This window comes from Bombina bombina, chromosome 12, assembly GCF_027579735.1.
Source record: "Bombina bombina isolate aBomBom1 chromosome 12, aBomBom1.pri, whole genome shotgun sequence".
In the NCBI taxonomy this organism is placed as follows: Eukaryota; Metazoa; Chordata; class Amphibia; order Anura; family Bombinatoridae; genus Bombina; species Bombina bombina.
The window spans coordinates 28646586-28671750 of record NC_069510.1 but is presented as its reverse complement, the minus strand read 5'-3'; the positions used below and the strand labels follow the sequence as shown (position 1 = coordinate 28671750).

General features: G+C 40.1%; 1 protein-coding gene across 3 annotated transcripts in view; it reads right to left on the bottom strand.

The window, feature by feature from the left end:
* Window positions 1–21339, bottom strand: part of INPP5E (inositol polyphosphate-5-phosphatase E) — a 37929-nt gene extending 16590 nt beyond the window's left edge. For 2 of the 3 annotated variants that reach the window (XM_053695566.1, XM_053695568.1), the window contains exons 1-6: window positions 21176–21339; window positions 18740–19802; window positions 17935–18058; window positions 15914–16011; window positions 8147–8271; window positions 7326–7445 (exon numbers count right to left, since the gene is read on the bottom strand). In XM_053695566.1, the coding sequence (XP_053551541.1) occupies window positions 7326–7445; window positions 8147–8271; window positions 15914–16011; window positions 17935–18058; window positions 18740–19581 (1309 nt within the window). In that variant the 5' untranslated portion in view covers window positions 19582–19802; window positions 21176–21339. The remainder of the gene's footprint in view (window positions 1–7325; window positions 7446–8146; window positions 8272–15913; window positions 16012–17934; window positions 18059–18739; window positions 19803–21175) is intronic. The other variant, XM_053695567.1, reaches the window with a different exon arrangement.
* Between the last annotated feature and the right edge of the window lie 3826 nt (window positions 21340–25165).

Below are 25165 nucleotides of genomic sequence, written 5' to 3'. Positions count from 1 at the left end.
TCCTGTGAGGGTCCGTGCACCAGTATTCAAACACTATTCCTGCTCAGAGAGCTGGCAGTGGTGTGTGTAGACATAATTTGTCATAAAAGCCACTAATGACTCTCTGAGAAGGTGCAGTGTTTGAATACGGGTGCATGAGCCTTCACAGGATACGTGGGTATGCTGCAGAAAAACTTTTACTAAAAGCATTTTTGCTAATGAAACTACATTGCAAAAATGCCAATATTTCAAATTGAAATGCACCCATGCACATTTCATTTTTGACCTTTCTATCCCTTTAAGAACCTAAAAGCATTATGGGGTTGATTGTGTTTATCGTCTGTTTTTCAGCTCCTGATAAGCATTTTCCAACATAAACCAATTACAATGTAAACAATAACACCATTTTTGTATTAGAAAAAGATTGGATTTTGGGAAATTCATTCATAATTGTTGGACATCGACTTTGGCGATCACAAATGATAAACTAAATATTAAAACAGACATCAAATTTAAAAGGGATATGAAACAGAAAATAATGTTTGTGATTCAGACAGAACATAACATTTAAAAAAAGTTTCACATTTGCTTCTATGATCAAATTTGCTTTGTTCCCACGATATTCTTTGTTGAAGAGATACCTAAGTAGGCGCCTGGAGCACTACATGGCAGGAAATAGCGCTGCCCTCTAGTGCTCTTGCTAATAGATAACATTCTTGCCAAATAACTGCCATATAGTGCTCCAGACATGTGCACGCTCCTGAGCTTACATCCATGCTTTTTTTAAGCAAAAGATACCAAGAAAACAAAGAAATGTTTACAACAGAAGTAAATAAGAAAGTTGTCTAAAATTGCATACACCCACGCGCATTTCACTTTTGACCTTCCTATCACTTTAACATTTTCAAGTAATACTATAAATTTATATGTCATTTTATTGAAATGTTTTTCAGATGCGGCCTTGCAGACGCTACAAAACTTTACTGAACAGGCCAGAGCCAGGTAGTCACAGCTTCTAAAATCAGATTTATGGTTTCGAACTTTTCCGATTATGCGATACTATTATTCTATTCAAATGCTGCCTGGCTGGATATATCGCTGGTTCCTCAATATACATGTACAAACAATTATTTCAAAATGTATATATTGGTTTGCACATTCTAATACTCTATTTACTCAGTCCTGTATCTATTTGTTAATATTGTTGTAATGTCTGTCACTGCATTTCAATGAATATTTATACAAACCTGTTAGAGTGCAAAATAACATAATTTATGCTTACCTGATAAATTTATTTCTCTTGTAGTGTGTTCAGTCCACGGATCATCCATTACTTATGGAATATATTCTCTCCCCAACAGGAAATTGCAAGAGGATCACCCAAGCAGAGCTGCTATATAGCTCCTCCCCTCACATGTCATATTCAGTCATTCGACCAAAACAAGACGAGAAAGGAGGAACCATAGGGTGCAGTGGTGACTGAAGTTTTAAATAAAATTTAGATCTGCCTTAAAAAGACAGGGCGGGCCGTGGACTGAACACACTACAAGAGAAATAAATTTATCAGGTAAGCATAAATTATGTTTTCTCTTGTAAAGTGTGTTCAGTCCACGGATCATCCATTACTTATGGGATACCAATACCAAAGCCAAGTACACGGATGATGGGAGGGACAAGGCAGGCACTTAAACGGAAGGAACCACTGCCTGTAGAACCTTTCTCCCAAAAACAGCCTCCGAAGAAGCAAAAGTGTCAAATTTGTAAAATTTCGAAAAATTGTGAAGCGAAGACCAAGTCGCAGCCTTGCAAATCTGTTCAACAGAGGCCTCATTTTTAAAGGCCCAGGTGGAAGCCACAGCTCTAGTTGAATGAGCTGTAATTCTTTCAGGGGGCTGCTGTCCAGCAGTCTCATAGGCTAAACGTATTATGCTACGAAGCCAAAAGGAGAGAGAGGTTGCCGAAGCTTTTTGACCTCTCCTCTGTCCAGAATAAACGACAAACAGGGAAGAAGTTTGACGAAAATCTTTAGTTGCCTGTAAATAGAATTTTAGGGCACGGACTACATCCAGATTATGCAAAAGTCGTTCCTTCCTTGAAGAAGGATTAGGACATAATGACGGAACAACAATCTCCTGATTGATATTCCTGTTATAGACTACATTAGGTAAAAACCCAGGTTTAGTACGCAGAACTACCTTGTCTGAATGGAAAATCAGATAAGGAGAATCACAGTGTAAGGCAGACAATTCCGAGACTCTTCGAGCCGAGGAAATAGCCATCAAAAACAGAACTTTCCAAGATAAAAGTTTAATATCAACGGAATGAAGGGGTTCAAACGGAACTCCTTGAAGAACTTTAAGAACCAAGTTTAAACTCCACGGAGGAGCAACAGCTTTAAACACAAGCTTAATCCTAGCTAAAGCCTGACAAAAAGCCTGGACGTCTGGAACTTCTGCCAGACGCTTATGCAAAAGAATAGACAGAGCAGAAATCTGTCCCTTTAAAGAACTAGCTGATAAGCCTTTTTCCAAACCCTCTTGGAGAAAAGACAATATCCTAAAAATCCTAACCTTACTCCATGAGTAACTCTTGGATTCGCACCAATACAGGTATTTACGCCATATCTTATGGTAGATTTTTCTGGTAACAGGCTTTCGTGCCTGTATCAAAGTGTCAATAACTGACTCGGAGAAACCACGCTTTGATAGGATCAAGCGTTCAATCTCCACGCAGTCAGTCTCAGAGAAATTAGATTTGGATGATTGAAAGGACCTTGTATTAGAAGGTCTTTCCTCAAAGGTAGAGTCCATGGAGGACAGGACGACATGACCACTAGGTCTGCATACCAGGTCCTGCGTGGCCACGCAGGCGCTATCAGAATCACCGATGCTCTCTCCTGTTTGATCTTGGCAACCAGTCGAGGGAGCAGAGGAAACGGTGGAAACACATAAGCCATGTTGAAGAACCAAGGAGCTGCTAGAGCATCTATCAGCTTCGCTCCCGGGTCCCTGGACCTCGAACCGTAAAGAGGAAGTTTGGCATTCTGGCGGGACGCCATGAGATCCAGATCTGGTTTGCCCCAACGATGGACCAGTTGAGCAAATACCTCCGGATGGAGTTCCCACTCCCCCGGATGAAAAGTCTGACGACTTAGAAAGTCCGCCTCCCAGTTCTCCACTCCTGGGATGTGGATCGCTGACAAGTGGCAAGAGTGAGACTCTGCCCAGCGAATTATCTTTGAGACTTCCAACATCGCTAAGGAGCTCCTGGTTCCCCCTTGATGGTTGATATAAGCCACAGTCGTGATGTTGTCCGACTGAAATCTGATGAACCTCAGTGCTGCTAGCTGAGGCCAAGCTAGAAGAGCGTTGAATATTGCCCTTAGCTCCAGAATATTTATTGGGAGAAGTTTCTCCTCCTGAGTCCAGGATCCCTGAGCCTTCAGGGAATTCCAGACTGCGCCCCAGCCTAGGAGGCTGGCATCTGTTGTCACAATCGTCCAATCTGGCCTGCGAAAAGTCATGCCCCTGGACAGATGGACCCGAGAAAGCCACCAGAGAAGAGAATCTCTGGTCTCTTGATCCAGATTTAGTAGAGGGGACAAATCTGAGTAATCCCCATTCCACTGACTTAGCATGCACAACTGCAGCGGTCTGAGATGCAGGCGCGCAAATGGCACTATGTCCATTGCCGCTACCATTAAGCCGATTACTTCCATGCACTGAGCCACTGACGGGCGTGGAATGGAATGAAGGACCCGGCAAGCATCTAAGAGTTTTGATAACCTGGCCTCCGACAGGTAAATTTTCATTTTTACAGAATCTATCAGAGTCCCTAGGAAGGAGACTCTTGTGAGTGGTAATAGAGAACTCTTTTCCACGTTCACCTTCCACCCATGCGACCTCAGAAATGCCAGAACTATCTCTGTATGAGACTTGGCAATTTGCAAGCTTGTCGCCAGTATCAGGATGTTGTCTAGATACGGAGCCACCGCTATGCCTCGCGGTCTTAGAACCGCCAGAAGAGAGCCCAGCACCTTTGTAAAGATTCTCGGGGCTGTAGCCAACCCGAAGGGAAGAGCTACAAACTGGTAATGCCTGTCTAGGAAGGCAAATCTGAGGAACCGATGATGATCCTTGTGAATCGGTATGTGAAGGTAGGCATCCTTTAAATCCACCGTGGTCATGTACTGACCCTCTTGGATCATGGGTAGGATAGTCCGAATAGTTTCCATTTTGAATGATGGAACTCTTAGGAATTTGTTTAAAATCTTTAGGTCCAAAACTGGCCTGAAGGTACCCTCTTTCTTGGGAACCACAAACAGATTTGAATAAAATCCCTGTCCTTGTTCCGTCCGCGGAACAGGGTGGATCACTCCCATTACTAGGAGGTCTTGTACGCAACATAGGAATGCCTCTTTCTTTATTTGGTTTTCTGATAACCTTGAAAGATGAAATCTCCCTAGAGGAGGAGAAGTCTTAATGTCCAGAAGATATCCCTGAGATATGATCTCCAACGCCCAGGGATCCTGGACATCTCTTGCCCACGCCTGGGCGAAGAGAGAAAGTCTGCCCCCCACTAGATCCATTTCCGGATAGGGGGCCATCCCTTCATGCTGTCTTAGGGGCAGAAGCAGGTTTTCTGGCCTGCTTGCCCTTGTTCCAGGACTGGTTAGTTTTCCAGGCCTGTCTGTAACGAGCAACGGTTCCTTCCTGTTTTGGAGCGGAGGAAGTTGACGTTGCTCCTGCCTTGAAGTTTCGAAAGGCACGAAAATTAGACTGTTTGGCCTTTGATTTGGCCTTGTCCTGAGGAAGGGTATGACCCTTACCTCCCGTAATGTCAGAGATAATTTCTTTCAAGCCGGGCCCGAATAAGGTTTGCCCCTTGAAAGGAATATTAAGCAATTTAGATTTAGAAGTCACATCAGCTGACCAGGATTTAAGCCATAACGCTCTGCGCGCTTGAATGGCAAAACCGGAATTCTTAGCCGTTAGTTTAGTTAGATGTACAATGGCATCAGAAACAAATGCATTAGCTAGCTTAAGTGCTTTAAGCTTATCCATAATTTCATCCAATGGAGCTGAGTGAATGGCCTCTTCTAGAGACTCAAACCAAAATGCCGCAGCAGCAGTGACAGGCGCAATGCATGCAAGGGGCTGTAAGATAAAACCTTGTTGAACAAACATTTTCTTAAGGTAACCCTCCAATTTTTTATCCATTGGATCCGAAAAAGCACAACTATCTTCCACCGGGATAGTGGTACGCTTAGCTAAAGTAGAAACTGCTCCCTCCACCTTAGGGACCGTCTGCCATAAGTCCCGTGTAGTGGCGTCTATTGGAAACATTTTTCTAAATATAGGAGGAGGGGAAAAGGGCACACCAGGTCTATCCCACTCCTTGCTAATAATTTCTGTAAGCCTTTTAGGTATAGGAAAAACGTCGGTACACACCGGTACTGCATAGTATCTATCCAGCCTACATAATTTCTCTGGAATCGCAACTGTATTACAGTCATTCAGAGCCGCTAAAACCTGCCCTAGCAATACACGGAGGTTCTCAAGCTTAAATTTAAAATTAGAGATCTCTGAATCCGGTTTCCCTGGATCAGATCCGTCACCTACAGAATGAAGCTCTCCGTCCTCATGTTCTGCAAACTGTGACGCAGTATCGGACATGGCTCTCGAAACACCAGCGCGCTCTATTCTTACCCCAGAGCGATCGCGCTTGCCTCTTAATTCTGGCAATTTAGATAATACTTCTGTCAGGGTATTATTCATAATATTAGCCATGTCTTGTAATGTGATTTGTATGGCCGTCCCTGAAGCACTTGGCGCCACAATATCACGCGCCTCCTGAGCGGGAGGCGAAGGTACTGACACGTGAGGAGAGTTAGTCGGCATAACTTCCCCCTCGTTGTCTGGTGATAATTCCTTTATAGATAAAGACTGACCTTTATTATTTAAAGTGAAATCAATACATTTGGTACACATGTTTCTGTGGGGCTCCACAGTGGCCTTTAAACATAGTGAACAAACAAATTCATCTGTGTCAGACATGTTTAAACAGACTAGCAAAAAGACTAGCAGACTTGGAAAACACTGTAAATAATTTTACAAGTAATAAAGAAAAACGCTACTGTGCCTTTAAGAAGCACAGAAAACTGTCACAGTTGAAATAATAATGAACCAAATCAGTTAAAGCAGTCAAATTTTCACAGTAAATGTATTAAGTTAGCAGAGCATTGCACCCACTTGCAAATGGATGATTAACCCCTTAAAACCCAAACGGTTATTATAAGCAAAAAAAAAAAAAAAAAACGTTTTTAATACAGTCAAAAAAACCACTGTCACAGGTCTGCTGTGACTGATTACCTCCCTCAAAATGACTTTTGAAGTCTCTTAAGCTGTCTGGAGACGACCCGTGTCAAGCAGAATGAAGCAGGAAGACAGAGCCTAAATTTTTACTGCGTCAAAAGAGCGCTAAAATAGGCCCCTCCTACTCAATATTACAATATTGGGAGTTTCAGTTAACTGTTTCTATGCAGAAATATTGTCAGCCATGTGGAAAAATTTTATGCCCCAACAAGCTTTATCACCAATGTACCTCACAAAACGATTAAACATGCCAGCAAAATCGTTTTAAACATCCCTTTTTTAAGGAGCATGTATCTTTATAGATAAGCCTGACAGTCATCCTACTGCATTAAAGGCTTATAACATCACTTCAGTATTAATAGCATTTTCTCAGTCAAATTCCATTCCTTAGAAAATTACTTTACTGTATATATTTAAACCAGCCTACTAACAGTCGCTCTCACTGTATTAAAGGCTTTTACTTACATTACATCGGTATCAGCAGTATTTTCTTAGTCAATTCCATTCCTTAGAAAAATAATTTACTGCACATACCTTGTTTGCAGGGTTCCCCGCACGCCATTCCCTTTCTGAAAGTTACCCCACTCCTCAGAATATGCGAGAACAGCCAGTGGATCTTAGTTACTGCCGCTAAGATCATAGAAAAACGCAGGCAGATTCTTCTTCCAAATACTGCCTGAGAATAAACAACACACTCCGGTGTCATTTTAAAATAACAAACTTTTGATTGAAGAATAAACTAGGTATAAAAACACCAAAGACCTCTCACAATATCCTATCTATTAGGTTGCAAGAGAATGACTGAATATGACATGTGAGGGGAGGAGCTATATAGCAGCTCTGCTTGGGTGATCCTCTTGCAATTTCCTGTTGGGGAGAGAATATATTCCATAAGTAATGGATGATCCGTGGACTGAACACACTTAACAAGAGAAAATGTGGTTTACAGAGAATAAGAATCACATAACTTACAAGTGAAGTGAGAGGTGATAAACAGAAACGATGTTCCAAAGAAAGTAAAGGCCATAGCTAAAGCCCCTTTAGTCTTAATCTGGGAGACCATACGTGTAGTCACAGAGGCGATTTCAACTTCTACAATGACAACAAGAAAGAAAAAGTAAAAATAATTAGGACATAAAATATTACTGCTTGTGCATAGATGCATAGGTACAATCTCGTCCCTGCATGTATCTTGCGTCTGTTGTGGCTCCGCAATACACTGCCGGTTTTCCTCAGCTTACAATCGCAGGCTCGACCATTGCAGTACTGTGAGTTGTAGCTTCCGCCACCCGTTCTGCAAACAGTTGAGCCTGCTGAGGAAAACCGGTATTTCTGTGGCATTATATATGTATATTTAAGCGCAGTTGACATCCTCTCTTTTTAATATTGTGGTACATTTATAGAACCAAGGAGGGAGGTGCCTGGATAAAAAGTTTGGGAACCACAGGGATAAACCATCATAAAATGGCTTTTCTTTCTTTTGGAGACAGCTCCTTTTAGTTTAGTCTGCAACTATATTTTTATACGCAATTTAAAGGACCACTAAATACAGTAGAACTGAATAACTGACAACTACACAATAAAAAGACAATGCATTAAAACTTACTTTGAATTTGAAATGAGCAGTAGAATATTTTCTGGCAAATTTCAAAGTTAATCCAATTTTCCTTCCCCCTGTATCATGTGACAGCCATCAGCCAATCACAAAATACACAGTTCCCTTTTGCACATGCTCAGTAGCAGCTGGAGCCTCACAAAGTGTGCATGTAAAAATAATGGAAAACTTCTGGTACCTGAACAAAACCATATAAGATCTCGTCTGATGAAGATGGAGAGGTACAAGACGCCATGAGCAGCTGATTGGAGCATAACGTAATGAGGACCTAGCGTCTCCTGGAGACGAATTTCCCACTCTCGCCTGCAAGTGTTAAAATAAAAACAAGTTAGAACTTAAAAGGGTTTTAAAGGACAGTAAATGTATTTTCTTTTTACATTAATGTGCAGTATATGTACAATTAAAAGTGCCATAAAACATGTTGAGAACTGTGCATATGCTAAAAGAGCTAATTAAATAAAAAATAGTTTGCATATTTTTTTAAAATTGCTGGCAAGTATTTTAAAATAATTTTTAAAAATAAGAAAAAAAATTTTCATAGCTATGCTGTCTGGAGTAGTCTGATACACCCCCCTTATCGGTGTTTAGAATTAGAAACACAGGCATTGTATTTCATCTGAGTTCACAGCTTATTTGCTTCTAGGCATGCTCCAGTACCAGCACATTATTTAGCTTGCCTCAATACAAAAAGAAAGCAGCTCAATCCTCCTTTTCCTACCGAGCGCCACAGTTATGTAACGACCTCCCGCACACTTACAAACCTTCCCCAAGCCTAATATCCTTTAAGAGATCCCTCTCTACATATCTCAAAACAGAATGCACCTGTCATGGTTGATTATATATTTCCTACCTGTTCTATGTTACATTTTTGTGCACATATTGTGTATTATTATTGTTTTTGCATTTTATTGTACCCATTGTATCAATGCAATGTTTTGTGTACCCAGGACATACTAGAAAACAAGAGAAATCTCAATGTATCTTTCCTGGTAAAATATTTTATAAATATATATATATATATATAGAAAAAGGTTTATGGGGGCTCCGCACTAACTGTACACTTTTCAACAGCCCAGGGTGCATTCAAATAGAGTAATCCAGAGTCGCATATATGGAAGCACTCACCGGGTCTTTTTGCATAATCAATTTAATACAATAAGTGATGTTTTGGGGCTGTCAACCCCGTCTTCAGACTACATAGATAAAAACAGGCACATACTTTACCTCTCTTATACCCTCCACCATAACACTCGCGCCGCAAACCGGAAACTCCCCGGCGTTCTAGCTGAACCACTGCGCAGGCTCAACTCGTTACCGTGGTAACCGGAAGCGACGTCCTTATAATGTGAAAGAAAACAATGGCTGTAAGTTGCGATACTAGTGGTTACACTAAAAGTACATGCTATCCTAACAAACAGTAGCATATTACAGAGGAGTCTATTTCCACTCCTTAATCGGCTCAATCCTAAAGTATACAATAATATCGATCTGAATATAAATATGTTCTAACTAATCACCAATAAGGAAAAACTTACTCCAAGGGTAGGCTATCAATGTAAACATTTATTGTCCCTTGTTAGCTATAGTAAACGTTTACATCGATAGCCTACCCTTGGAGTAAGTTTTTCGTTATTGGTGATTAGTTAGAACATATTTATATTCAGATCGATATTATTGTATACTTTAGGATTGAGCCGATCAAGGAGTGGAAATAGACGCCTCTGTAATATGCTACTGTTTGTTAGGATAGCATGTACTTTTAGTGTAACCACTAGTATCGCAACTTACAGCCATTGTTTTCTTTCATATTATAAGGACGCTGCTTCCGGTAACGAGTTGAGCCTGCACACTGGTTCAGCTAGAACGCCAGGAAGTTTCCGGTTTGCGGCGCGGGTGTTATGGTGGAGGGTATAAGAGAGGTAAAGTATGTGCCAGTTTTTATTTATGTAGTCTGAAGACGGGGTTGACAGCCCCGAAACGTCACTTATTGTATTAAATTGATTATGCAAAAAGACCCGGTGAGTGCTTCCTTGTATGCGACACACACACACACACACACATATATATATATATATATATATATATATATATATATATATATATTTATTTATTTATTTTTTTCATAGCCTTGAGAATATATTAGTAAGAAGGAGCACTGGAGGCATTGCGTTATAGGTTCAATAACTAGGAAATATCCATATTCCATTAACCCCTTAATGACCACAGCACTTTTCCATTTTCTGTCCGTTTGGGACCAAGGCTATTTTTACATTTTTGAGGTGTTTGTGTTTAGCTGTAATTTTCCTCTTACTCATTTACTGTACCCACACATATTATATACCGTTTTTCTCGCCATTAAATGGACTTTCTAAAGATACCATTATTTTCATCATATCTTATAATTTACTTTAAAAAAAATTATAAAATATGAGGAAAAAATGGAAAAAAAACACACTTTTTCTAACTTTGACCCCCAAAATCTGTTACACATCTACAACCACAAAAAAACACCCATGCTAAATAGTTTCTAAATTTTGTCCTGAATTTAGAAATACCCAATGTTAACATGTTCTTTGCTTTTTTTGTAAACTATAGGGCCATAAATACAAGTAGCACTTTGCTATTTCCAAACCATTTCTTTTCAAAATTAGCGCTAGTTACATTAGAACACTGATATCTTTCAGGAATCTTTGAATATCCATTGACATGTATATATTTTTTTTTAGTAGACAACCCAAAGTATTGATCTAGGCCCATTTTGGTATATTTCATGCCACCATTTCACCGCCAAATGCAATCAAATACAAAAAATCGTTCACTTTTCACAAATTTTTTCACAAACTTTTGGTTTCTAACTTAAATTATTTACAAACAGCTTGTGCAATTATGGCATAAATTGTTGTAAATTCTTATCTGGGATCCCCTTTGTTCAGAAATAGCAGACATATATGACTTTGGCGTTGCTTTTTGGTAATTAGAAGGCCGCTAAATGCCACTGCGCACCACACGTGTATTATGCCCAGCAGTGAAGGGGTTAATTAGGGAGCATGTAGGGAGCTTTTTGGGATAGTTTTAGCTTTAGTGTAGTGTAGTAGACAACCCCAAGTATTGATCTAGGCCAATTTTAGTATATTTTATGCCACCATTTCACCGCCAAATGCGATCAAATTAAAAAAAAAGTTAAATTTTTCTCAATTTTAGGTTTCTCACTGAAATTATTTACAAACAGCTTGTGCAATTATGGCACAAATGGTTGTAAATGCTTCTCTGGGATCCCCTTTGTTCAGAAATAGCAGACATATATGGCTTTGGCATTGCTTTTTGGTAATTAGAAGGCCTCTAAATGCCGCTGCGCATCACACGTGTATTATGGCTAGCAGTGAAGGGGTTAATTATGTAGCTTGTAGGGAGCTTGCAGGGTTAATTTTATCTTTAGTGTAGAGCTCAGACTCCCACCTGAAACATCAGACCCCCTGATCCCTCCCAAACAGCTCTCTTCCCTCCCCCACCCCACAATTGTCCCCGCCATCTTAAGTACTGGCAGAAACTCTGCCAGTACTAAAATAAAAGGTATTTGGCCATTTTAAAAAAAAAAAAAAAAAAGCATATTTACATATGCTGATGTGTATGATCCCCCCTTAGACCCCAACCTCACTGATCCCCCACCTAACAGCTCTCTAACCCTTCCCCTCTGCCTTAATGGGCGCCATCTTGGGTACTGGCAGCTGTCTGCCAGTACCCAGTTTTGCAAAAAAAGTGCCATTTTATTAAAAAAAAAGCAATTTTCTGTAGTGTAGCTTTCCCCCCCACCAAGACCAACCCCCCACCCCTTCCAGATCCCTGAGATTATATTTTTTCAATTTTAAACTTAATTTTTTTTTAATACTTTTTACTAAGTTTTTCTGTAGTGTAGCGGTTCCCACCCGCTCCCGCCCCGTGCACGCGCCCGCCCTCCAACCCCCGTGCACGCGCGCGCTCCCGTGCGCGCCCCCGTGGGTCCTGCCCCCGATCCCGCCCCCCTCCACTCCATACACAACATCGATGGCCGCCCACCCGCCTCCCACGTAAGCTCCCACCCACCAACGATACCGGCCATCGATGTCCGGTGCAGAGAGGGCCACAGAGTGGCTCTCTCTGCATCGGATGGCCAAGGGGGGTTATTGCAGGATGCCTCCATATCGAGGCATCACTGCAATAACCGGAAAGCAGCTGGAAGCGAGCAGGATCGCTTCCAGCTGCTTTCCAGACCAAGGACGTACGCCACACGTCCTCGGTCATTAAGTGTATTTTTTTAGAGGACGTGTGGCGTACGTCCTTGGTCGTTAAGGGGTTAATAAATAGGCAAGCTTGCCAGAATACAGCCTTATTATAGTGGAGAGCCTTAAATATTTAGATATTTTTTTAGAGAATTCTGTAACCCTTGGAACTCGATAATCTATGGTGGATACAGCACCACAGTTGAACAGGTGACTAGTTTTGTTCTTAACTTGGAACTCTCAATCTCGTCTCTCATGTAATACATTTATGTGAACCATCCTGCACACTCCTACAACATACATATGAACAGGATGCTGATTGGGTAGCAAAGGGCCCTCTTCTTAATGGGATAGGTAAACCAGTGGGGGAATAAAAAGCATAGGAAGACACCCATTTCACAAAACAAAGCTGTGTTATTAATTGCAAAATGCTTCTCAGATATGAATCTAAACTAACATTCAGCTTTCAGTATGGCTTCAATGAAGTCATATATAAATGACACTTGTATATTTCTATCAGATATATGAAAGTACAGCATTTAAAATGTATAAATATGTTTTATAAAAATAAATAAGATGTTTAAATGTGAACTGAAATAAGCAGGCTATGCATACTGCAGTATTCATTGTCACTGGCTTATATGGACAACAGCTCACAGCTTTATTAAAAGATAAGGATATGCCTCTATAAGTTAGGAAAACCAATGCATAACCTCTAGGTGGAACAACCAACAGTAAATTGAGGTTTTGCAAAGGAACAGAATACAATACATTTGTTTAAAACAATAATGACATTTTCATTACACACGTTACAGTGATAAGATTAAAAAAGACAAGATGGCTGACCCAGTAAAAGCTTCTGAAACCTCTATTTTGTGATTTTACAAACCTAACTTATCTAGTAAAGCAGATTCTGACTTGTCATATCTATATAGTTTTACCTGTATGTAGTGTCACCTCCTTAATAACTCGACCTTTGTGTAAGGGTATAGATCTCTAGCAGGTTAAGGCTAAGTGTAATTCCTGATCAGCTAGGTCATAATAATACCAGAAGTGTGTCTTGCTAAACAGCAGAAGGCCAACAGTTAGGGGAGGTGTAGTATTAAGATATGTTTGGTACCATTCCTGTATTATTAATTATATGTTGTTTAGTAACTGAAGAATGAGGGCTTAAGTGATGTTTTATCCCACTACTATTTAGTTCTCCTCCTCACCCCCACCAGCTGAGGATGAGAAAGGTGATACAGGCCCCCGGCAAAGTAATGGATCCAGGGATCGTTGTTATGAGACATGTAATAAGGATATAATAGGCCCCTGCACCAGGGGGCAGAATAAAGCGGTTATCTATTAAAAATGTATCATATCAAGGGGCAGCAATACAATGTATAGACCCTAAATTACCAAGAGAAAGACATAGGAAGTTAACTATCGCTAAACCGTTGTCCGCCATCCTGAAATATATGGCAACCTCCTCTAAGCTCCCCCTACTAAACCTGTGGAGCACCAGCTCATAGTTTGTTCCACTATCTAACCTCCACCCAAGGGTATTATTGCACAGCCAAACTCCTAACTCTCTCAATGAGAGCAATGACCTTATGGTATGTAGCAGGTCTATCTACCTAGAGAGTATATCAGTATGTGAACTTTGCTCCTTCTGATAATTAGGCATTGTAATAACATTTTTGCTAAATTTCAACCTGAACATTGATAAACAAGAGCATAGAGGATAAGAAACCAACAAAAACAGGTATTCCTTAACAGACACTATGAAACATATATCAAGTAATATAGGTAATTGCCATAATTTGGGTAGTTGATCGGGACTCTGGCAGATAGTCTCAGTTAAAGTCTAATTAACTATCCCACTCCTGCTCTCACGCAATATGTCTCCAGCGGGTGTATAGAGTTCTTGTTGAGACCAGTTTCTCTGAAGCGCCCACTCAGTTTTGCCAACTTGTACTTATATTCTGTATCAGAGTTAAAGACAAAGTCCTCAGATACACATAGGAGTCCAAACTCTTCTCTACCTGTAAAGGAAGGATTGGGTCTGGATTGAAAATCTATTACAGGTGAGGTTTCACGGTCTTGCCAGTAGGTCATAGAAATAAATCTAGCAGATTGTTCTTTTGCCTCACAGAGCTCTACAACGGCAGAATCTTCTGTAGTTTGCTCAGTCACGCACACGCATTGCTAGTTAAAGGTACTTGTGCAGTCATCATTATCCTAAGCGTTGTTTTGGGCACAGACTGAGTTAAAGTGAAGCTAGATCTTATCTCTTGACTGAGGTTTTGCTGATGGTGGTCTAGTGCAGATATTAACCTATGCAGCATATTAGCAATATGTTCTCCATATTGGGTGGTGACATTACACCTTATAGAATAAATGCCTGTGAACTAAAGATAGTAGCGTGTGATAACCACTTATTACCCCAGCGAACGGGGGGGGGGGGGGGGAGATGGTAAAAGCTAGGAGCCTTACCCAAAATGAGCTGAGATAAAGAGCCGTTATAACCCAAGATGTCTCCTCTCTCCGTTTCAGTCAGCTGTGTGATCAATAATAGCCTGTTAGTGGATCTCTTCTGCCACTAGAAGAACCAGAATATCAGCAAGGAGTATCTGACACTGGTAGGCCCCATCAAAGCCAGTATCGTTATTTTAAGCCTCTCACTATATACAGGTCTAGCAGATCCCACATAGAAGCCTTAGCTCCTTGGGGCAGTATACTATGTAAGTAAGGTCCGAAGTGTCAATTACAGCTGTTGTCCCGGGAAGTCTCAAACAGTCTGTGAGGGATAGATAGAGTGGGGCCCTCCCAATGCCAGTTATGGCGCAATTTGGAAAATGGTGACTCGCGCCAACTCTTACTAATGCCGTCTCCACAGTTCCAGATGATTCCCCTGTCCGATGCGCTAATGAGTAAAGTTTCTGCTATGAGCTCAGACGTCCTCACCGGAACAGCCTCCGGAGTGCTCTGCCCAGCGCTATGGTTATGTCGTCGTCAGCTCCTGTGATCAGTGAAGTGGTCTGTCAGAACTTCAGCTCAAAGGGGTGATCTCAGGAGCTCCCTTGGGCTATCAGACAGTCAAGTGTGGCTAGTTGTTGCCTAGGCAATAGATTTGGGCTACCATTGTGTCCAATATTTAGCTATCATCAGCAGACCTGCACAGAGACATGTCTGCTCTCATTGCTGGCTAGCTCCGCCCCCAACATTTAACATTTTGATATGGTAATATAATTATAAACTGTATAAATAAAAAAATAAAAAAAAACTCTGCAATAAACTTTCATTATTTATTTTATTCCCTTTTCCTGTAATTCCATTCTGAAATTGTGAGCTTTTCAGTTCCTGTTAGAAATGGAAGTGCAGAACATTGTTATATTTCATACAGCCATTGGCTGCTCACTCTAGTGACCTATTTATAACTGCCCCTAATTGGCCACAGCAGAGAAGGTAACCTACGTTACATGTCACCGCTCACTGCTTTATAAACACTAAAATATTGCACTTATTTTGTCAATATCTAAACAAATAATGAAACTTAAAAAATACATCTACGTGTTATTCTCAGACTAATCTTTTCCGCATCATTCTATCAAGCATTTATTTAGTGTTTAATGTCCCTTTAAATGCTATAGAATTATGTAAATCAAAATATGCAAATGATCGCACCACTTATGACGTTTTCCTACCTGTCTGGGCTTCCTTCCTGAACACCAATGACATACATATCCTGGGCAAAATCATCATCAGGAGGTAGCAAAAAATCATCCAGGTTCTCTGGAAGTTCCTACAGAATGGAGAAATGTAGAATTGTGTTAATGGGGGACAGTTGTCAGTAGAGATGAATAATAAAATATTCAGTTAAAGGGATAGTCTAGTCCAAAATAACCTTTCATGATTCAGATAAGATGTATAATTTTAAACAACTTTCCAATTTACTTTTATCACCAATTTTGCTTTGTTCTCTTGGTATTCTTAGTTGAAAGCTAAACCTAGGTAGGCTCATATGCCAATTTCTAAGCCCTTGAAGGCCGCCTCTTATGTGAATGCATTTTGACAGTTTTTCACCACTAGAGATAACATTAAGCTCACGCATGTGAATTTACCTAGGAGTCAGCACTGATTGGCTAAAATACAAGTCTGTCAAAAGAACTGAAATAAGGGGGCAGTTTTCAGAGGCATAGATAGAAGGTAATCACAGAGGTAAAACGTGTATTATAACTGTGTTGGTTATGCAAAACTGGGAAATGGGTAATAAAGGGATTATCTATCTTTTTAACCAACAAAAATTATGGTGTTGACTTTCCCTTTAAGCAAAGTAACTACATTACAATGTGCACTGATTGGCTAAAATGTATGTCTATCAAAACAACTGAAATAAGGGGGCAGTCTGCAGACGCTTAGCTACAAGGTGATCACAGAGGTAAAAACGTTATTAATATAACCTGGGGAATGGGTAATAAAGGGATTATCTATCTTTGTAAACAATAACCATTCTGGGAGTGGACTGTTAAGCTGTTTCATTATTTGCACCCTTTTTTGAGTGCAATTGTCAATGTTGCTTTAAAAACTAGTCTAACTGATCGGCATTACTCAAACATACACTTTTTCACAGTTGCACTGAAAAATCTATTGTGCATTGTTTAATTCAAGTCATTTTAATATTCTTTAGGAATATCAAGGAGAAAATGGGGTAAAGCAAAAACAGATATTGGAGAATACACATGGATATCTATCGGAATCATAATTAGGTTATCTGCACTTACATTCATATTTTTTGCAGGATAAAGTCATCAGTGATTTTTATAAAACTGTCCTATTATTTCTATAATCAAAATTATACTTATTTATGATAAACCTCACTTGCCACTTGCCTGTCTATTATGCCAGCTGACATGTTTATCTAATAAAACTATATATGCACTTTTAAACATACTGACATCCATAATTTAGAGTAATTAGTAAAATGGTAGGTACTGGTCTAATTAAATACACAAAACTATGAATACAAAGTTTTAAAATAACTAAAATAAAAAATACAAATCCTGTTATATGTCTCTGAAGCCACAGCAAAAATTCCACATATATGTCTTGGGGATGCACGCAAGGAAACGGAAATATATTGTGTAATAAACAGAATTGGTCTGTAGTGGCCAGAACTCCGGGGATCAAAAAGCTCTCAGGGCAGGAAAGAAAATATTTTTAGATTTTGTAACGCAAAGCAACAGAGTGATATCTTCTTGAGGATTTAAAATAAATAAATAATGAAGAAGATTACCCAAAGTCAGCAACCATGATCATCATGAGTTTATCATATTCCTACTTAATATAATCCCATGCATTAAAATATATTCACAGTAAATGCAAAAATAAATTTCCCTATTAGTCATATATATATGCCAACCGTGCGTTCAATATCATGCACCCTAAAACTGACATTGGTGGTAAACAGGACAAATAACGATTTAAAACAATTACCTGAGATATATAAAAGGTAACAGACACGCTAAATAGATATACAAGTTATAAACTATCAGCACAACCTGTATGCACATAATATATAATTTACCATCTTTATTTCATATATTTAGAGCTTAGATTGAGAGTTGAGAGTATATTCTGTCATACAAATTATTTAAATATACTTTTTTTAATAAATTAGTAAAAAAGTGTGCAAAGGTCTTGAGTTTAAATGCAAATATAATTTTACCTTTTTTCCCTGCATATTCCAGGTGGCAATGAAAATGCCCACTTTTCTCTCGGGAAAGTATCGGTCCAGTTCATCTGCTCCTAACAAGGCACCGCTAGCCAGAAGACTTCCTTCCATAAAACTTCTGGGGAGGAAATGCAAAGTGTCTGTCACTTCAAGATATATGAAACATGGAATAATTTGTATGCAAAAAAATAGTCTTCCCTTAGCTATATAACCCAGGGCTTGACAAACTCAGGAGCCAGCTTGCTTCTGGTGTCGTAAAATTTGTACCTGGAACATGTTTTTGTGAGTCCTGAAACTACAGTCACACAAGATAGCCACCTTCAGCACAGATTTATTTGGCTGCAATCCTGGAAGGCGCCCGCCCTACCTGCACAGCACAGAACACCCATATAAAGCCACAACCTGACACATACAACTGCTGCAAGCATAAAATATCCAAAGTATACTGTTGCTAAACCAGGCTGCACTCAATTTTGTATCTGCATCCTGCCTGGGCGATGATTTTTTTCCCCCTTTCTCTCAATTAATTTATATAATTAGGAGTATACATTTATATAATTTAACCAACTGATTAATGATAAATTTGTGCCACAATCATTGAAAAAAAAATAGTATTAGCTAGCTTTGAAAATCTAGGTGATATATTTTGCTTTTTGGAGTATGGGACAAAGAACAATTTTCACACAAACGCAAGTAGTGCTTAATATCCCTTTAAGATGAAAGAAACTCACATAGCAACAGCTAACAAATCTACCATTCTAAGGTTTAGCATAACAAGAGTGAAATCAAGTGGGGTTACCTGCTGCGTACATCCTTGGAACGAATGGGTGTTAGCAAGCTGTAGGTAGATTTCATAGATTCGACTGAGCAGTGATGGCAGACCATGTTGCTGTTTAGTCTAGTGTCACTCAGACTGCTGCTCTGCCTGATGAATCTCTGATGAGTAGAATGTTTGTAATCCATATAATCCGAGTCTATCCTATTAGCCGTCCTGAGTGCCCTCGAAGACACATTAAGTTCAAGCTGGGGGAGAGGTTGTGTGCATTTCATCTGACTCAACGGAGGTACCACAGCTGAAACTCTATTGTGTGTGGCTAAATCTGAATCCATAGTTGGTCCCTTGGAATGGAGAGAAGCACAATGCCTGCTGCTTCCTAAATTACCGATATTGGAAGAAACAGAGGCAAGGTTATGTTTCATACTTGAAGACTTATAAATGAGGTCATCTGAGTCAGCAGCTATAAAATCCCTATTACCTTCAGCTTCTTGGAGTGATCCACTGGATGACCCATTCTCTAAAGGATCTGTTAAGCTCTCACGGCTAGTTCTAAATCTCCTCCTCCAGGGTTTCTCATCAAGAGAAAATGCTCTTTCCAATTTCCGATGCCTGGGTTTCGCTGTGTTTGGTGGTTTTGGGACAGCACAAGCGCGGTAGATGGAGCTCGGATCATTATTTTGAAAAAGGGAGTTGCTAGAATTGGAATTTAACTCTTGTATTTCCTGGCTTTTTATCCAGTTCTTGATCTGCAAATACTTGCTCTCTGCTTGTTCCGAATCTTCACTGACATCATCTTTCAACAGAGAATTTCTTTCATCTGAATCTAGAGCTGGAAGATTCTGTCGATCCATTTTTATAGGCATGGTGGACCACCTAAGAATGTTTCTCCAAGTGAGTAATCATTTCTAAACTCAGACTTAAAAAGTATCAGTGTATATACACTAAGTATACTACTCATCATGAGATATTTTCTTCTAGTTTCATATTGTTGTCATGCATGTCAAGACGTCCTGCACAGATTATTATGTAAATTCCATGGATGGACCTGTTTTTTTTTTGTTTTTTTTTGAGTGATCAGATGAACCTAAACAAATTTTAAAATGGAAATTAGGATCATTAACATTGTTAGTAAATGCTTTGCAACCGAAAAAATAATCTTAGTGCCAAAAATATATATATTTGGAGTCTAAAAAAAAACAACAACAACAAAACATGAAACACTTTAAACACTTTTACTTCAGAACTGGATAAATATTGATTGTTGCTGAAAAGCACTAAGATAGAAATCTCTGATGGATAAAAAAATAAAAAAATTTTACTAAGTGAAAAACCTGAAGAGCAATTCCATTAGACTTCTTATGTCAGGTCTTATTCTAAGAAGCACAATTTCTCAATGACTTGTTTCACGGCAAGTTCACTCCTACTTACACTGATAATGGTTCCTATAGCTACAAGCTGACAACTAATACAGGCATGTGAAAGCACAGTACAATGCAGGATATGCTTTACAAAAGATCATCATGTACAGATAATAACAGTCTCTCCCACCAAACATATACACTCTCAATACTTACAATACTAAAATACTGTCTAACAGTTGCAATACTGATATACTGTCCTACAGTAAGAACTGCAAATTCTTATTGGGAGTTCACCTATTCTTCAAAGACAAATCTATCCTGCACACACTGACACAATGTGGCAAAAAATTAAAAAGATCTTATACAGATACTGCGACAGATCACCTAAACATAATCTAATGTACAGACCCCACATACACAATGTAATTCACACCACTCCTAAATACAATGCCACACAATGACATAGAAACGAACACTACACAATATAAAACATCCCACTTAAATGCAGTGACAAAGACACACACAATGCCACTATATACAAAGGTACACCACACACCAACACAATGTGATACAACAAAATATACTGTGACAATTAGTCATAATGTAACACATATTCATCCAAACACTGTGTCACACACTCACAGATGCACACCACGACAGCTTCCCTAAACCACACACAGTGTCACACAATGACACATAAAGTGACACCCCACATTCATACTGTTACACAACAAAACCCACCATAACATAATGTCACACACACTGTGTCACACAATGACACATAAAGTGACACCCCACATTCATACTGTTACACAACAAAACCCACCATAACATAATGTCACACACACTGTGTCACACAATAAAACATTACTGCCCATAGCACCTCACATACACAATGTCACTGTGTGTGATACATAAATAATCCCTATACATCCAGTAAAGCAAACTTCACAACACTGTACATTGTTTACACATACACAGTGTGACATGCAATTAACTTCATACATAATCCACATATACTGTGACACAAACTAAACCCTAATCACTCACACTGTCACAGCAATCGCAATGACACACGCAATACACTAGGCCTCACCTTGCTGTCCATGGATCTCGCCCCCGCAGTGTACGGTATTCCATCCGTGTCCCCCGGCTCCCTCCCCTGTACATCCCGGCTGTCGGTAACCAGGCCAACCACACAGCGCAGAGAGACACGGAACAGCATACCACAGCACCCCCCTACGACGGGAGGCTGCACTACACTTGGTGTCTGGTACGGTGACCACGAAAAAGAAAGTTGCGCATGCGTGATATATATATATATATATATATATATATATATATATATATATATATATATATATATATATATATATATATATATATATATATATAGGCTTTTGTAAGTAAGTACGCGTCCGCGAGCCCAGTAGGTCGGAGTGCCAGTGTTTTACCTAGCAGTCCCCACAAACCCTTGTATATGGTCAGTCTTCCTCATACTCCCAATACACTACTCCATATGCCTGAGTCAGCCTTGCTCTTACAATCCCATAAACATTATGGTGTGTCAGCCTTTACTTTGTCAACACCCCCCATAACCCTTCCTTATGGGGTCATCCTTACTCTCTTCCCTTAAACCCCTCCTTATATAGGGTTATCTTTATTCTTATCCCATAAACTCCTTATGTAGTCAGCCTTTCTCTTTCATCCCATAAACCCCTCCCTATAGGGTTATCTTTATTCATCCCATGAACCCCTTCTTATGTGGTCAGCCTTACTCTTTCATCCCATAAACCCCTCCCTATAAGGTTATCTTTACTCATCCCATGATCTTCTTATGTGGTCTGCCTTACTCTTTCATCCCATAAACCCCTCCCTATAGGGTTATCTTTATTCATCCCATGAACCCCTTCTTATGTGGTCAGCCTTACTCTTTCATCCCATAAACCCCTCCCTATAAGGTTATCTTTACTCATCCCATGATCTTCTTATGTGGTCAGCCTTACTCTTTCATCCCATAAACCCCTCCCTATAAGGTTATCTTTACTCATCCCATGATCTTCTTATGTGGTCTGCCTTACTCTTTCATCCCATAAACCCCTCCCTATAGGGTTATCTTTATTCATCACATGAACCTCTTCTTATGTGGTCAGCCTTACTCTTTCATCCCATAAACCCCTCCCTATAGGGTTATCTTTATTCATCCCATGAACCCCTTCTTATGTGGTCAGCCTTACTCTTTCATCCCATAAACCCCTCCCTATAAGGTTATCTTTACTCATCCCATGATCTTCTTATGTGGTCAGCCTTACTCTTTCATCCCATAAACCCCTCCCTATAGGGTTATCTTTATTCATCCCATGAACCCCTTCTTATGCGGTCAGCCTTACTCTTTCATCCCATAAACCCCCCCCTATAAGGTTATCTTTACTCATCCCATGATCTTCTTATGTGGTCAGCCTTACTCTTTCATCCCATAAACCCCTCCCTATAGGGTTATCTTTATTCATCCCATGAACCCCTTCTTATGTGGTCAGCCTTACTCTTTCATCCCATAAACCCCTCCCTATAGGGTTATCTTTATTCATCCCATGAACCTCTTCTTATGTGGTCAGCCTTACTCTTTCATCCCATAAACCCCTCCCTATAGGGTTATCTTTATTCATCCCATGAACCTCTTCTTATGTGGTCAGCCTTACTCTTTCATCCCATAAACCCCTCCCTATAGGGTTATCTTTATTCATCCCATGAACCTCTTCTTATGTGGTCAACCTTACTCTTTCATCCCATAACACCCTTCCTATAGGGTTATCTTTATTCATCCCATCAACCTCTTCTTATGTGGTCAGTCTTACTCTTTCATCCCATAAACCCCTCCCTATTGAGTTATCTTTATTCATCCCATAAACCTCTCCTTATGGGTCAGCCTTACTCTCATCCTATAAACCCCTTCTTATATAGGGTTATCTTTATTCTTATCCCCTAAACCCCTCCTTATGTGGTCAGCCTTACTCCCTCATCCCATAAATCCCTCCTTATATAGGGTTATCTTTATTCGTATCCAATAAACCCCATCTTATGTGGTCAGCATTACTCTCATCCCATGAACCTCTTCTTATGTGGTCACCCTTACTCTCATCCCATAAATCCCTCCTTATATAGGGTTATCTTTATTCGTATCCAATAAACCCCATCTTATGTAGTCAGACTTACTCTCAACCCATGAACCTCTTTTTATGTGGTCACCTTTACTCTCATCCCATGAACCTCTTTTTATGTGGTCAGCCTTACTCTTGTCCCATAAACCTCTTCCTATGTGGTCAGCCTTACTCTGATGCTGTGGACCTCTCCTTATAGGGTCAGACTTACTCTCATCCCATAAACCTCTCCCTTATGGGGCCAGCCTTACATCCCATAAACCTCCCTATAGGGTTATCTTTACTTTCATCCCATTAACCTCTCCTTATGGGTCTGGGCCAGCCTTACTCTCATCCCATAAACCCCTCCATATAGGGTTATCTTTACTCTCTTCCCATAAACCCCTCTCCCTATAGGGTTATCTTTACTCATCCCATAAACCTCTTCTTATAGGGCCAGCCTTACTTTCATCCCATAAACCCCTCCCTATAGGGTTATCTTTACTCTCTTCCCATAAACCCCTTTCCCTATAGGGTTATCTTTACTCATCCCATAAACCTCTTCATATAGGGCCAGCCTTACTCTCATCCCATAAACCCCTCCCTATAGGGTCATCTTTATTCTAATCCCATAAACCTCTCCTTATGTGGTCAGCTTTATTCTCATCCCATAATCCTCTCCTTATGTGGTCAGCCTTACTTTCGTCCCATAAACCTCTTCCTATGTGGTCCGCCTTACTCTGATGCTGTGGATCTCTCCTTATAGGGTCAAACTTACTCTCATCCCATAAACATCTCCCTTATGGGGCCAGCCTTACATCCCATAAACCTCTCCTTATGGTATCAGCCTTACTCTCATCTCATAAACCTCTCCATATGGGATCAGCCTTAAGGCTGTGACACACTGCAAGAGGAGCGGTGTGCAGCGTGTAGATGCAGCTGTGCGCGCTCAGTGTGTCCTGCCTTTTCATCTCTGAGCACTCTGCTGCATCAGGTCGCGTAGCTGAGCGCTCAGAGATGAAATAATTGAACTTTAGAAGCGATGCGACGCGGTGCGAAGCAGCTGCATCGCCTCGCGCCGCATCGCTTGCAGTGTGTCACAGCCTTTACTCTCATCCCATAAACCTCTTCTTTATGGGATCAGCCTTACTCTCATCCCATAAATCCCATAAATCCCATAAACCTCTCCTTATGGGATCAGCCTTCCTCCGATCCTGCAAACCTCTCTTTATGGGGCTCTCAGTATCTGACTGCCTGCATCTCAAAACAAACTGGTCCCATATATGGGGTCATTCTCCCTTTTTCTCTCAACCACTCAAACTTCCCTATACAGGTTTGGCCTTCTCGCAAACCATCTTGGATTAGGTTAGCTTCCCTCTCATATTGCTAGGATCTCCCTGCACAGGAAAATCCGTCACTCCTCTCTAAAAAAAATAAATTTATGTGGTGAGAATCTAACCAACCCTATTTTGACCTCCCTCTCAACCACCCCTTTCGCAATTCTGTTTATTGCATGTCGGTCTCCTTCACAGATCCCACAGAACCTTCCATTATGGTGAGACCAGACACGTTAAAATTTAAATTAGATGAGCTCTCTCCCAAAAAAAAAAAAAAAATCAACCATGTTAAAGGGACAGTAAACACCAGAATTATTGTTGTTTAGAAAGATAAATAATCCCTTTATTACCCATTCCACAGTTTTTCTTAACCAATACAGTTATAATAACATACCTTTTACCTCTGTGATTACCTTGTATTTTTGCCTCTGCAAACTGCCCCCTTATTTCAGTTCTTTTGACAGACTTGCATTTTTAGCCAATCAGTGCTGACTCCTAGGAGCGTCACATGCCTGAGCTCAATGATATCTATATGAAACACATGAACTAATGCCCTCTAGTGGTGAAAAACTGTCAAAATAGTTTCAGATTAGAGGCAGCCTTCAAGGTCTA